This window comes from Dendrobates tinctorius, unplaced genomic scaffold, assembly GCF_039654945.1.
Source record: "Dendrobates tinctorius isolate UK_male_01 unplaced genomic scaffold, ASM3965494v1 ptg000060l, whole genome shotgun sequence".
In the NCBI taxonomy this organism is placed as follows: domain Eukaryota; kingdom Metazoa; phylum Chordata; class Amphibia; order Anura; family Dendrobatidae; genus Dendrobates; species Dendrobates tinctorius.
In genome coordinates, this window is record NW_027361728.1 from 8497567 (window position 1) to 8512426 (window position 14860).

General features: G+C 42.4%; 1 protein-coding gene across 1 annotated transcript in view; it reads right to left on the bottom strand.

Moving 5' to 3' along the window:
• LOC141092487 (probable cation-transporting ATPase 13A5) overlaps window positions 1-14860 on the bottom strand; it is a 93703-nt gene that overhangs the window by 36063 nt on the left and 42780 nt on the right. The window contains exons 13-18 of the mRNA XM_073578660.1: window positions 13772-13833; window positions 9574-9724; window positions 9406-9489; window positions 7524-7680; window positions 5691-5808; window positions 4467-4591 (exon numbers count right to left, since the gene is read on the bottom strand). Of these exons, the coding sequence (XP_073434761.1) occupies window positions 4467-4591; window positions 5691-5808; window positions 7524-7680; window positions 9406-9489; window positions 9574-9724; window positions 13772-13833 (697 nt within the window). The remainder of the gene's footprint in view (window positions 1-4466; window positions 4592-5690; window positions 5809-7523; window positions 7681-9405; window positions 9490-9573; window positions 9725-13771; window positions 13834-14860) is intronic.

Genomic DNA, 14860 nt, shown 5'->3' on the forward strand with positions numbered 1-14860 from the left:
CCGGATCCGGCGAAATGCAATGCCGGATCCGGTTTCCCCCCCATTGACTTGCATTTGCGCCGGATCGCGCCGGATGGCCATGCGTTTCATCCGGTTTTCGCCGGATCCGGCAATGTGTCGCGATCCGGCATCTGGAAAAAACGGCTACTGTAACGTTTTTTGTCTCCGGCGAAAAAGCCGGACCCGCCGGATCTGGCGCGTCCGGCTTTTTCACACAATGAAAGCCTATGAGCGCCGCAATGCGCCTGATCCGGCGAAAGCCGGATCCGGTGGCCGGATCCGGTTTTTTTGGTCTGAGCATGCTCAGTAGCTCTGCCCACAAGACATATATAAAAGCAAGACAGTGGGACCCACAGCCACACCCAACATGCCACCCAAGAAAGCAACCAAGCGCAGCAGGAGAAGGCAGGAGACCACTGCAGCACCATCAGCACCACCACCACCCCAAATGGAGCAGCAAATGGAACATGCTGAGGAGGGGAGTCCAGCAGCAGATGAGAGACGGTAATTATCAAATCCCCCATTCCTCCAAACTAGGGCCATGGAATATCAAGATATTCATTGGCCCTTTGTTTATCTTTATTCAACAGCTGCCCAAGAGATGCAGCAGCAGCAGCAGCAGAAATGGCATCACTGGCAGCAGCAACAGCAGCAGCAATACCCACAGCCATGGAGTCTGGCCATCAACAGGACAGCACATTTTCTTCTGGGAGCCCTCCCTTGCATCGTCAGCATTTGACGGTAAGTTTTTATTTCCAAAATCCATCATCTCTGTAATATATGTCTATTCATTGCCTTTTATTTCAAAACAGGAATCACAAGATGAAGAGGAGCTCCCAGAAGAAGAAGGAAGGGGTGGACAGACACCTGGAGTGGGCTCACAATTGGTAAGTTTTTTGCATCAAACGCAGAAACACAACATCACACTACACACAACACATAGAAAACAATGTTCTGCAGACCACACACAGCAAACAAATGCCTACATCAAAAGACATAACATTTTTTGTTTTCTTCTCTAGTCTTCCCAATCTGGTGCTCGGCCAAGAGGTCCTCGCAGTGCCTCCCAGGGTCGTCGGCGACAGCAACGCGGCGGTCACCAGCGTGTAAGTATAAATATTTTTGCTTTGTTTTTTTGCACTTTTTATTTCATTTCTTTTGTGGAGGCTAATTATGTTATTTTTGTCTTTTTCTTTAACAGCCTTCACAGCGTGCTCCCGACTCTGACGGTGAGGATGGAGGACTCGATGTGGACCACCTCATCGATCTCGTCAGAGAAAGGGAGCCGCTCTGGAATATGGCTGATCGCCTCCACGCTGACCTTATCATTACCCGACGACTCTGGGAGGAAATCTGTTCGCTCCTTGTGGGCCGCTGGGAGGACCTCGATGTTCGGGCCCAGATTAAAGAGCGTAAGTATATTCAGTACCGGTTGCTTGATGTAAACCAGTGTTTCCCGAACTCCAGTCCTCGTGGTCCCCACGGATCATGTGTTCAGGATTTCTATTTACTATGGAAATCCTGAAAACATGACCCCTGGGGACCATGAGGACTGGAGTTTGTGAAACACTGATGTTGTATACTAACCACTCCTTTCTCGTTTCAGGGAACAGAATTGTGAATCGGTGGCGGTCTGTGAGGGATCGTTTCAAGAAGGAGTTCAATAAAGAGATGCGGGCCCCGAGTGGATCTGGAGGACGCAGGAGCAAGTACAAGTACGCACAAGCCCTGTCGTTCCTCCGGGAAACAATGGTCACTAGAAGGTAAATATTACACACCACATGTGAAAAAAAATGTTAGATGTAACTTTTTTTTTTCAGCCAGGGCCATACCATGTCAGTATTTTAATTGTTTTTTTTTCTCTTTATTCCACAGCACGGTGAGCAGCACTCGGGAGCCTGCACGATTGGACCCTTCTGAGGCGATCCCTGAGGAGACCGGCACCGAGGGACACTTCGACCGCCCCGGTACATCTGCACCTTCCCAGCCTTCCCACACATTCGACCCATCTGTCCCATCCACCAGCACAGGAGCATCGTGGCCGCCTACATTACATGAAGCTGCTGGTGAGGAGATCGCTTTCCCTTTACCCCACCCTTCTGCCCCTGCCACCTCTAGTACACCTGCGGGTACTGGGCGGCAGCGGCAGAGGGGTCAGGAAAAGAGTTATGCGCAAGAGTTCTTGCATCTGAATGCATCTTTCCAGAACTGTCTAAAAGTCTTGTCAGAGCAAATCTCCGCAGGCTTTCAGCAGATCAACTCCAGCATTCTGGAGGTGAAGACACTTCTGCAAACCATGCATTCAGAAGCAAGATCTTCGCCAAACCACACCTTTTTCAGGTCTGTTGTGGAGCGCATGGCAACACTATCTCCTACCCAGCAGATGCATGTAATGCATTCGTGCCACGGTGCTCTACAGCAGGTTACCTCCCTACCTCCACCTCCCACCACTGTAGTTCCTCCACCTGCACCCCCTCCAGCCACTTTCCATCCTCCCCCTCCTATTACATCTGCACCCCCTCCAGCCACTTTCCATCCTCCCCCTCCTATTACATCTGCACCCCCTCCAGCCACTTTCCATCCTCCCCCTCCTATTACATACCAGCAACCTCACCAGTACCAGCAACCTCCCCAGTACCAGACATCTCCCCACTTCCAGCAACCTGCCCCGTACCAAACTCCTTCCCCGTACCAAACTCCTTCCCCGTACCAAACTCCTTCCCCATACAACTTTCCATCAACATCATCTGCTCCTACAGTCCCTGCCCAACCCTCCACTCCACCGCCCACCACCTCTTATGCCTCCCACATGTCCACCCATTCTGTAGCTTTTTCCACACCTTCACCTCTAACTGTTCCTTCCCCACCACGATCCCAGTCCTCTCTCCACACACCCAGTGTCGAAGTGTCCCGCAGCCCCTCCAGCAGTATTTCCACCCCACACTACACAGATTTGTAATGTGTGTTTTTTAATAAAAATGCCCATTGGGTTTAAAACCTTTATTAAAAAAGTTTTTTGCACTTTAAAAACATTTTACAAAAAAAAAATAATTTTAAATAAAAGTTAAATTATCGTTTCACAATGGTTGTCTGTCATTTCTTTCTGCGGCGAACTATGTTTAAAAAAAAGGTTAAATACAGGGTATTTCAAAGGTAAAAAGGTATTCAAAACCAGGTATATAACTGTGGGTAAATTTTAGCTTTTTGCCACAGTTGTGTTCCTGGTTGTGTTTGAAGCAAAGTATTTCACCTAAAAAGTTGTGTTTATTGTTGGTGATTTCCTAACAATGTACACAACTTTTGTTAAAAGGTGAAATACTTTGCATAAAACACAACCAGGTACACACCTGTGGCCTAAAGCTAAAAATAGTAAGACCATGACAAGATAGCCAACTTTGGTTGGCAAAGGTATATACTGTTGGTCCAGAAGGTACACAAGTTTGGTTAGGGCACAAATCTTTCACACTCTGTCATCCTGCCAGTGTACTCTGCCTTGAGGTGACATAAAGTATAGTGCAAAATTGTCCCTCATTACTGAAACCGTCACAGAACTTCTAGTGGTAATATTTCCAATGACAACATCCATCTTCGCCAGTAACTTGCTCTTCTCTCCAACCTGCACTTTCTTCTCTACAACCTGTCAAAGAAGGGCTGTAGGAACATGCTATATATAGTTTTCCAGTAGCCAATCCCGTTCGGAAGGCCACAAGGGTCAATTTTAAAAACCGGATCCGGCGTAATCCGTCGAAAAACGGATAGAAAAACGGATGAACCGGATGAGACGGATCCGGTTTTGTCTGTCAAGAAAAAGACGGATCCGGCAGAAAACCGGATCCGTCACATCCGGTTTTACGAAACATTTGCCGGATCCGGCGTTCCGGCACGACGCCGGATCGCGCCTGACGCCGAAAACCTGATGTGTGAAAGTAGCCTAAGAGGAGACTTAATAGTTGCCTATAAATATATGAATGGATGTCACAGTGTAGAGGGATCATCCTTATTCTCATTTGCATATGGAAACATAAGAAGCAATGGAACGAAACTGAAGGGAGAAAATACAGAATATATATTAAAACAAAACTTTTTGACAGTGAAGGTGATGAATGATTGGGACAGGCTGCCATGAGAGGTGGTGAGTTCTCTTCAATAGAAGTCTTCAAAGGATGAACAGACCTCTGTCTGAGATGGTTTAGTGAATTCTGCATTAAGCAGGGGATTGAACTTGAAGACCCTGGGAGTCTCTTCCAACTCTAACACTCTATGTGACGCTGGCGTAACCTCACTGTTACAGCCTGTCAACAAAGACTTGGGCAGAAGTGGATATGCAGCACTAAACGTGGTTAGAGTAACAACTGAGTTTATTATTTTAACGTAAGGAATCTGATGAGGAGGGGAAAGTTGTTCCCAGAAAACTTTTTTAAATATGTTGCAAAATCATTTTATTTTTAAGTGTAATTGACCCACACCTGTAATCATGACAGTCCTGATATTGGCAGCTCTCAGTTCCTCTAGGACAGGCTTAGTCTCTGGTTTGAGACAATTTTCTAGTATGAGCAAACCAAGGAATTCCATGTTGCTTTCAACTTCATCCCTTTAAAGAAGCAAAGAAACAAAGTTAAAGGGGTTTTCCATTTTTAAGGAAAGGCGTGACTCAAGGCACAGTGTGTTGAAAAAAAAACCCTGCACTTTACTTAGCATTCCCAAGTCCACTGAGCATCCATATCTACCCTGGTAACTGTTGTCTGCAGCGCTGACATCAAATCAGCAGTGCTGCAGCCAATCAGTGAGTTCAGAGGCTCATGCTATCCACACGGGTAGAGTCGCTCAGCCTAGCTACTGGCTAAAATACAGTCGATGTTATATTGACGTCTGGAGACAAATGATCACTCAGGATTTTATTTATGGGTATCAGACTACAGGTTACTGAAAACAAATGCACATCACAATTTTCAGATTTATATTTTTTCAAATAGGTATTAAGAAAACCATGTATCATTAATTTTACACTTCTCAAACACTTGCTACTTTGTGTTGGCATATTACATAAAATCTTAAAAGAATACATTTAAGTTTGCATATGTAATGTGAAAAAAATGTGTAAAAGTTCACTGGCTATGAATACTTTTTAAAGCCACTGTACAGCTCCCGAGAACTGTGTCTTAGCTTACAAGAGCATCAGTTGGTAGCATGGCTGTCATATGTGAAGAAATACTACTATTCCTCACTGGGCATAAAGTGAATCACCTTCAGCTTCATGCTCCTCAATGGTTATTTGTTTTTCAGTTGGGTGCAGTCTCTGTGCACTGCCATACAATTGTCAGACTGACGGAGGAGGAGGAGGATGAAGCTGGAGATCTACGTGTCGAGCACAATGTGGGTGAAAACATATTTTCTTTACATATTGCAGCCGTGCTTCTGGATGCCACAGGGGTATGTGTGAAATAACTCTTGTCAGTTGAGATATAAGACTCAGGAGCTGTTTGTCTTCAGTCTGCAGCCCGTAATGAAACGTGACTAGGATGAGAGGCAGTTTGAATTATATCAGAAACTCCATTTTATCTCATTGGTGGAGAATCTGTGAATATATAATCACCCGTATGTTCAAAATTATGCATCGCAAATATATAAGATTTATTGTAAAAAAAACAATTTAGTAAAAGTAAATATCACTGTATGTGCGTTCACTTTACCTTGCAATACTCTCTAAATCATTTCGATTTCCATTCTGTAGAATTTTATATGCCACACCAATTACTCGTAAGCCTTGAAAAGTATAGATTTCCAGTACTTCTGAAAATTCTTTAGGGACTTAATAAATAAAATAAATAAGAGTAATGAAGTCATTTATCATAGAAAAATAAAATACAAAAAATAATAAAAAACAAACAGCTTTTAAAACATATCTTGTTATTCGTTAAAACGAAGCCAAAAATAACTGGTCTGCCATAGAAATGGCAATTACAATCATATTTATTTTAAATAAAAGTGCTTCTCACTAAATTAGAATATCATCAAAAAGTTAATTTATTTCAGTTCTTCAGTAAAAAAAGTGAAACTCATATTATATAGAGTTGTTACAAACAGAGTGATCTATTTCAAGTGTTTATTTCTGCTAATGCTGATAATTACGGCTTACAGCCAATGAAATCCCAAAAGTCTTTACCTCAGTAAATTAGAATAATTAACAAAAAACACCTGCAAAGGCTTCCTAAGCATTTAAGAAAGGTCCTTTAGTCTGATTTAGTAGGCTCCACAATCATGGGGAAGATTGCTGACTTGACAGATGTCCAGAAGGCAGTCATTGACATACTCCACAAGGAGGGCAAGCCACAAAAGGTCATTGCTAAAGAAGCTGTCTGTTCACAGCTGAATCCAAGCATATTAATGGAAAGTTAAGTGGAAGGAAAAAGTGTGGTAGAAAAAGGTGCACAAGCAACTGGGATAACCACAGCCTTGAAACGATTGTTAAGAAATGGCCATTAAAAAATTTTGGAGAGATTTACTAGAAGTTTACTGCTGCTGGAGTCATTGCTTCAAGAGCCACCACACACAGACGTATCCAGGACATGGGCTACAAGTGTCGCAGTCATTGTGTCAAGCCACTAATGACCAATAGGCAGCGCCAGAAGTGTCTTAACCAGGCTAAGGAGGAAAAGAACTGGACTGTTGCTCAGTGGTCCAAGGTGTTGTTTTCAGATGAAAGTACATTTTGCATTTCATCTGGAACTCAAAGTCCCAGAGTCTGGAAGAATAGTGGAGAGGCACACAATCCAAGCTGCTTGAGGTCTAGTGTGAAGTTTCCACAATCAGTGGTGGTTTGGGGAGCCATGTCATCTGCTGGTGTAGGTGCACTGTATTTTATCAAGACCAAAGTCAGCACAGCCGTCTAAATTTTAGAGCATTTCATGTTTCCTTCTGCCAACAAGCTTTTTGGAGCTGGAAATTTCATTCTCCAGCAGGACTTGACACCTGTCCACACTGCCAAAAGTACCAATACTTGGTTTAAAAACAACAGTATCACTGTGCTTGATTGGCCAGCAAACTTGCCTGACCTTAACCCCATAGAGAATCTATGGGGTATTGTCAAGAGGAAGATGAGAGACACCAGACACAATAATGCAGACGAGCTGAAGGCTGCTATCAAAGCAACCTGGGCTTCCATAACACCTCAGCATTTACTGAATATACATTTCAGTAGGTCAACATTTCGGATTTTAAAATCATTTTTCAAGCAGGTGTTATAAAGTATTCTAATTTACTGAGATAACGACTTTTGGGTTTTCATTGCCTGTAAGCCATAAGCATCAACATTAACAGACATAAACACATGAAATAGATCACTCTGTTTGTAATGACTCTATATAATATCTGAGTTTCATTTTTTGCATTGAAGAACTTAAATTAATTAACTTTTTGATGATATTCTAATTCAGTGAGAAGCACCTGTATTATACAGTATATTCAGATCTGGCTTACTAATTGTGCACCTATACTTTATGTTTCTCAAGCTCATAGCGCCTTACCTGTTTCTGACCTGCAAAAACTGGCCACCATCTCCGGAGCCCCCTTCATGTACACGATTAACTCATTCCCTCCAATAACCTCAGTGATAACGGACATACGTTGCAAGCCAGAAGAGAAGGGATACTGTAATAAAACATTTATACCATCCACTGTATTCTGTGAGGGTAAAAGGAAACAACTACGTTAATAGCTGTTGCTTTATCTGGACATTATATAAAATGCTCAGCAGCAATAATAATAATAAATTTTATTTCTATAGCGCCGACATATTCCGCAGCACTTTACATTTCAGAGGGGATTTGTACAGACAATAGACATTACAGCATAACAATAATCACATAGATTATAACAAATACCAAGAGGAATGAGGGCCCTGCTCGCAAGCTTACAGTCTATGAGGAAAGAGGTAGACACAAAAGGTGGGTGGTAACAGTTGCCCTGATTGTATGGACCAGCCATAATGTTAAGTGTGTAACAGTACAGACACAGAGGGCTAATGGATGTATAAAGCATGTGGGAACATGATGCGGGGAACCTGGTTATGGTAAAACTTTTGGCTGTGCCACACAGGGATATATTAGGTTAATGTGTTGAGGTGATAGGCCAGTCTGAATAAATGCGTTTTCAGGGCACGCTTAAAATTTTGGGGATTGGGGACTAATCGTATTGATCTGGGAAGTGCATTCCAACGAATTGGCACAGCACGTGCAAAGTCTTGGAGACGGGAGTGGGAGGTTCTGATTATTGAGGATGCTAACCTCAGGTCATCAGCAGAGCGGAGGGCGCGGGTAGGGTGGTATACTGAAACAAGGGAGGAGATGTAGGGTGGTGCTGAGCCATGGAGGGCTTTGTGGGTGAGGGTAATAAGTTTATACTGAATTCTGGAGTGGATGGGTAGCCAGTGTAATGACTGGCACAAGGTAGAGGCATCGGTGTAACGATTGGTGTGGAATATGATCCTGGCTGCAGCATTCAAGACAGATTGGAGAGGGGAGAGTTTGGTAAGAGGGAGACCGATTAGAAGAGAGTTACAATAGTCGAGACGAGAATGAATAAGAGAAACAGTAAGAGTTTTTGCAGACTCAAAAGTAAGAAAAGGTTGAATTCTAGAAAAGTTTTTGAGGTGCAGATGACAAGAGCAAGCCAGTGATCGAATGTGGGGGGGCAAAGGAAAGCTCGGAGTCAAGTATGACCCCAAGACAGCGGGCATGTTCCTGGGGAGTAATAGTGGAACCACACACAGAAATGGCAATGTCGGGTATAGGTACATTAGTAGAGGGAGGAAACACAAGGAGTTCAGTTTTTGACAGGTTCAGTTTCAGATATAGTGAGGACAAGATGTTGGACACAGCGTTAAGACAATCGCCAGTGTTTTCTAGAAAGGCTGGCGTGATGTCAGGAGAAGAAGCGTATAATTGGGTGTCATCAGCATAGAGATGGTACTGGAAACCAAATCTACTGATTGTTTGACCAATAGGGGCAGTGTACAAGGAGAAGAGGAGGGGGCCTAGAACCGATCCTTGAGGAACCCCAACAGTAAGGGGAAGGTGAGAGGAGGAGGAGCCAGCAAAAGATACAGTAAAGGAGCGGTCAGAGATAGGAGGAGAACCAGGAGAGAACGGAGAACGGTGTCCTTGAGGCCAGTAGAATGGAGCATAGTGAGGAGGAGCTGATGATCCACAGTGTTGAATGCTGCAGAGAGAGCCAAGAGAATTAGCATGGAGTAATGACCATATGAATAAGCTGTTAGTAGATCATTAGAGACTTTAGTGAGGGCAGTTTCAGTAGAGTGTAAAGAGCGGAAACCGGATTGGAGAGGGTCGAGAAGAGAGTTATCAGAGAGATAGCGGATCAGCAGCATGTGTAAAGAAAGAAACTTACAATCCATGATCTTGGCCCAGGCTGGACAACCATGTTCTGTGAGGTGTATCCTTTACTAGAATCTTCATTTGTCTCTTTTAACATCTGAAATAAAAATCAGTTTAAGAAAACACATACAGCTGTCAATATCTGAAATCTAGATAATCTACATATATATGTGTATATTACCCAGCCTGTTGCAGCAAACATTTTGAGGTCCAAAGGATCACCTTGTAAATTTCCATCAACCATGATCACAGAATGACAGCTTGTCATAGCAGCAAACAGAGGTCCCCAGGTGACTTCATCCATCTGGTTATATTTTAACATTTCCTGAAAACTACATATAGGTGAGTTAAGTTGCTGCAGCCAGATATCACTTTAAAGGGAACCTGTCATGTAAAATAACACTATTAACTGCAAATACGAGAGCCCCGCTTCCGAGCGAAAATTAACCTTATTCTCCTTGACACTTTGCTCTTTCAGTCATAGGGGTGACGCTTTCAATCGATCCTCTGTGTATAGAGAGTGGTTTCTGTAACTGCGCCCCAGCACTGAATAAAGCTCATTTCATCCCACTAGTGGGGCTCTCAGTGTGGGCACTGCACTGTGTCAGAACATTATAAGGGCACATACTCACTTGCGAGAGACTCGCACGATTCTCGTGCGAGTCTCTCGCATGAAAACCTGGCTCTGCCGCCGGCACTCAGACCAGAGCGTGCGGCTGCATAGAAATACATGTAGGCGCACACTCCTGTCTGAGTGCCAGTGTCACTAGAATCGTGCGAGTCTCTCGCAAGTGGGTATGAGCCCTTAACCTGCAAATTAACCCCAGAGCTGCAGGTTAATAGCGTTACTTTACATGAGAGGTTCCCTTTAAAATGTTTAGTAAACTATTGCAAAGTCTTCATACACAAAGTTTTTCTGGTGGGACATTCTAGGGGTCAATTACTCTTTGAAAAAAACTCAGCATATATAGACTTGGTATCTTTAGAGATGAGTGGATCTTTAGAAGATCGAATTCACCAGCTTCTCTGAAATTTCCCCCAAAATTTGATTTAACGAGAATTTCAATACTCTAATTAAAAGCAAAATATCTGTATAACATTCTGAGATTTCCTAGCACTATACTGGATCCCTTTTGAGTTCCGTAAAGCAAGCAAAGAGTTAATATTGTCCAAGTGATCTCAACTACAGATGAGTGAAAACCAAACTTAAAAGTTAGGCATTTGTATCGCACAGTTAGTATCTGGTGCACAACGCCAAACAAACTTCTCCAGGAAGTCCGTTGCGATGTTCAGAGTTCAGGGGTAAGAGAGAAAGAGAGAGATTTTCCAGCTCAAAAGTCTGCGTCTCCATTGCTTTCAATGGAGTTTGGGTTCTGGTTCAAGTTTGGGTACAGTTCTGATACCCGAACCAAACTTTGAAATAAAGTTCGGTTCAGGTACCAGAACACGAACTTCCACGGGTCCACTCATCCTTAATCCCTAATCTAATGTGGTAGAGTAAGAATGTGCTGCGCAATTCTAGAAATTGTGAAAAAGCTTGTGTACTTTAGCAAAAAAAGGTTTAGGAAGATGAATTGGAAGTGTCTGGAGTAGGTACGTTATTTTTGGCCATATAATAAATTTTAACAAGTTTTTATTGCCTAACCAAGATATGTATGGAAATAACCACTTTGTGATCAGATTAATTATATTGGTGAGTAGTGGAGGGATATTAATGTTTAGGTTAGGGGAAATATTTAATCCTAAGAAATGGATAAAAGGGAGAGCCCAGTCAAATGGGGAGTTGGCTGCTAGCTGTACTTTATTGCTTTTAGGGAGAGTAATGTTGAGCCCTTTGGATTTGTTCATATTTACCTTGAAGTTAGATAAAATAGTGAATTAATCTAATACATCCAGTATTACTGAGAATGAAAAAAAGGGTTTTAAATGATCAGCAGTAAATCATCTGCGTAAGCAGCAACTTTATGCTCTCTTCCACCACAGTTGATAACCTCTAACCTCATTGGTGATATTAAAATGGTTCACCAGGACACAAGCCAATAGATTGCTACGCAAAGAGAAAACTAAAGAAATGATTTGATCCGGAAAATGAAAATCTTTCAAGGTTTTCTGCATGTATAACCAATCAATGTGGTAAAATGCTTTTTCAGCGTAGGTTCCGAGGAGCGCTAGTGGTATAGCATTTCTTTGGGCGAAGTACATGATTTTTATAATTCTGTGTATGTTGTCTTTCCCTTCCCTACTGAAGATGAATGATGGAGGCGAGAACTCTACGGAGTCCAGTAGCTAAAGTTTTTGCGATCATTTTGAGGTCTGTGTTAAGTAATAATATTAGCCTGCAGTTGCTACACAAAGAAGGATCCTTGCCTTCCTTCGGAATCAATGTGATTCTGGCAAATAGGGTTTGTGTCTGCAAGGGGTTTCCATTTAATGCTTCATTAAATAGATTAGTCAGATAAAGGAGTAATTCTGTTTTATAGGTGTTATAATAGAAGGAGGAGAATCCATGAGGGCAAGGGCATTTGTTCTTTGGAGAAGATTTATTAACCTCTAAGATCTCTTTCTCAGATATGAAGGCGCACATGGGGGATATCTGTTCTTCCATTAGGAAGCACAATAGTTTTGAGCAGTGGCATAACTACAAAGTTACAGGCCCCGGTGCGAACTTTCAAATGGGGCCCCCTATGCCAAAATACACGCACATCTCCGCTCCGTACACCTCGTACATGCGCGGCTTCGCTCCGTACACCTCGTACACACGTGGCTCCGTGCACCTCGTACACACGAGGCTCCGCTCCATACACACACGGCTCTGCTCCTTACACCTCGTACACACTTGTATAAAGCCATATAGAGAGAGACCTGTGCACTTCACTGTGTACTATAAAGCCATATAGAGAGAGACTTGTGCACTTCACTGTGCACTATAAAGCCATATAGAGAGAAACCTGTGCACTTCACTGTGCACTATAAAGCCATGTAGACAGAGACCTGTGCATTTCACTGTGCAATATAGAGCCATATAGAGAGAGACCTGTGCACTTCACTGTGCACTATAGAACCATATAGAGAGAGACCTGTGCAGTGTGCACTATAGAGCCATATAGAGAGAGACCTGTGCAGTGTGCACTATAGAGCCATAAAGAGAGAGACCTGTGCAGTGTTCACTATAGAGCCATACAGAGAGAGACCTATGCAGTGTGCACTATACAGCCAGATAGAGAGAGAGACCTCTGATGCAGAAGCTTCCGCCACTACTCACCCCGGCACTGAGCAGCTCCTAATAACAGGTCTCACAGGACAGGCGCAGATCTGTGGGAGTCGGACCGCCAGCAGCAGGAGGACACAGCAGTCACACAGGACACTTGCAAATTTGAGGGACCTCACCTCACCCTTGGCCAGCAGAAGGAGGACGCAGCAACAGCTTGCAGCACACACACTCAAGGCTGAAGGACCTATGGACACGCCTCTCTCTTGATCACGTGACCAAGTGACTGCATTCATTCAATCCATCTTCCCCCAGGACCTGCGATGATGCTTCCCTGCTGCAGGTCACATGGTACGGTGGCGTCCTCCTTCTCCTTCACTATTGGTGGACAGACGGGCCCCTTAAGCAGTCGGGCCCAGTCACAGCTGCAACCTCTGCGACCGCTATAATTATGCCCCTGGTTTTGAGAAAGGCTTCTGTATTTTAGTTTATTTTTAGGGTATTTGGCCTATTGGTTGTCTAAGTTGTATAAGTTTTCGTAAATTTTTCAAATTCTAAGGCTCTATCTTCTGTTTTGTAAATCATGGAAGCCTTATTGTCTTTGAGGCAAGAGATAAAGCATTTAGCTTTCTTTTTATTTGTGCCAGCATAAATTTTGTTGGTTTGTCTCCATGAGTGTAGTATTTATATTTTGAGAAAAGATAGCTTTTTGATGACTACAGACTCAATAGATTACTTAATTCTGTTCTCAGTTCTGCTAATTGGGAGAGATGGGCTTGTAGACAGGAAAAAATGCTGTTATTAAGGTGCAGTTACAAGAATCTTCAGCTGTGAGTAAAATGGCACCTGGCATTTATTTTTTTTATTATTATTATTATTATTATTATTAATCAAATTACTAATTGATTAAATTCATGGATTTGTGAAATTTCTGGAAATTCAACTTGTAGTTAATCAACAGTAGGTTAATGCACTCATCTCTAGTATCTTTTCATGGAGGTTTTCTCATTTTAAAAAGACACCTTTGTACAAGCATAGTAAGATGCCAAAAAAAAAATATTATCTGAAAATTCCTTAATGAGGTTGCAAGGAACCCCAGGATTTTAGGTGGAATAATTGTCATCTATAAAAAGCTATATAATTTGTGAGCTACTAATGAAATTAAAAGTACCGTGTTCCTCCTGAAGGTATTATGCCCATTAAGTCGAGTCCATCTTCAGTTAAAGTGCCAGTCTGAATACAGAGGAAAATGTTTAAGCAATTTCAACTGAAAAATTATGATATATGATTTATGAATATACAGTAGCTACTGTACAGCAAGTATATGAAATTAATATAGTTTAAGCATTGCTTTGCTTTTTGTTATCAATACTGAGAATAAGTATAGATGAAAAATGTCTGGTTAACAATTTGCAGACTGATAGGAAACAGAGAGTGGTTGTTAATGGAACACACTGATTGGGTCATTGTTAGCAGTAGGATATCACAGGTTCAGTAATGGGCCCTCTTCCTTTAAATACGACCCACAAAGTGGAATTTCAGTATTTGATAATATTAAACTCTCAAAGTTAACGAACACAAAGGAGGCTCAATTAATAACACATGAGGATGGGCTGAAGCCTATGGTTTAGGCTGGGAAAAGGCATTTAATATTAATGTGGAAAACTATAAGAACTTGGGATAAAAAAATGCCCAGTTATGTGTCAGGCCTCCTTCATATGTCCGTGTATCCACCATCCTTGCGTGGTGTCATTTTTTTCAAGGATACCACACATACTTATTATAGCCTATGGTGCTACACACATGGCCAAGTTTTACATGGACCGTATGTCTATGCAAAACACACAGAAACATGTACTTTTTTATGGCAACATAGATGATAAGGGTCAATACAAGTCTATGGGTCCATGAAAAACATGTACAGCACACGAATTATATGTGTGCTGTCCGTGTTTAACATTGTAAAGTATAGGAGAAGCTTCAAAATCTGTTTCTTTCTTTATCCATACAGGAAAAATACAGATGACACACTGATGGTAAAAATGGGCACATGGATGACACACTGATGGTAAAAATGGGCACATGGATGACACACTGATGGTAAAAATGGGCACATGGATGTCACACTGATGGAAAACACCGATGACCCACTGATGGTAAAAATGGACACATGGATGACACACTGATGGAAAACACTGATGACACACTGATGGTAAAAAAGGGCACATGGATGACACACTGATGGAAAACATCGATGACC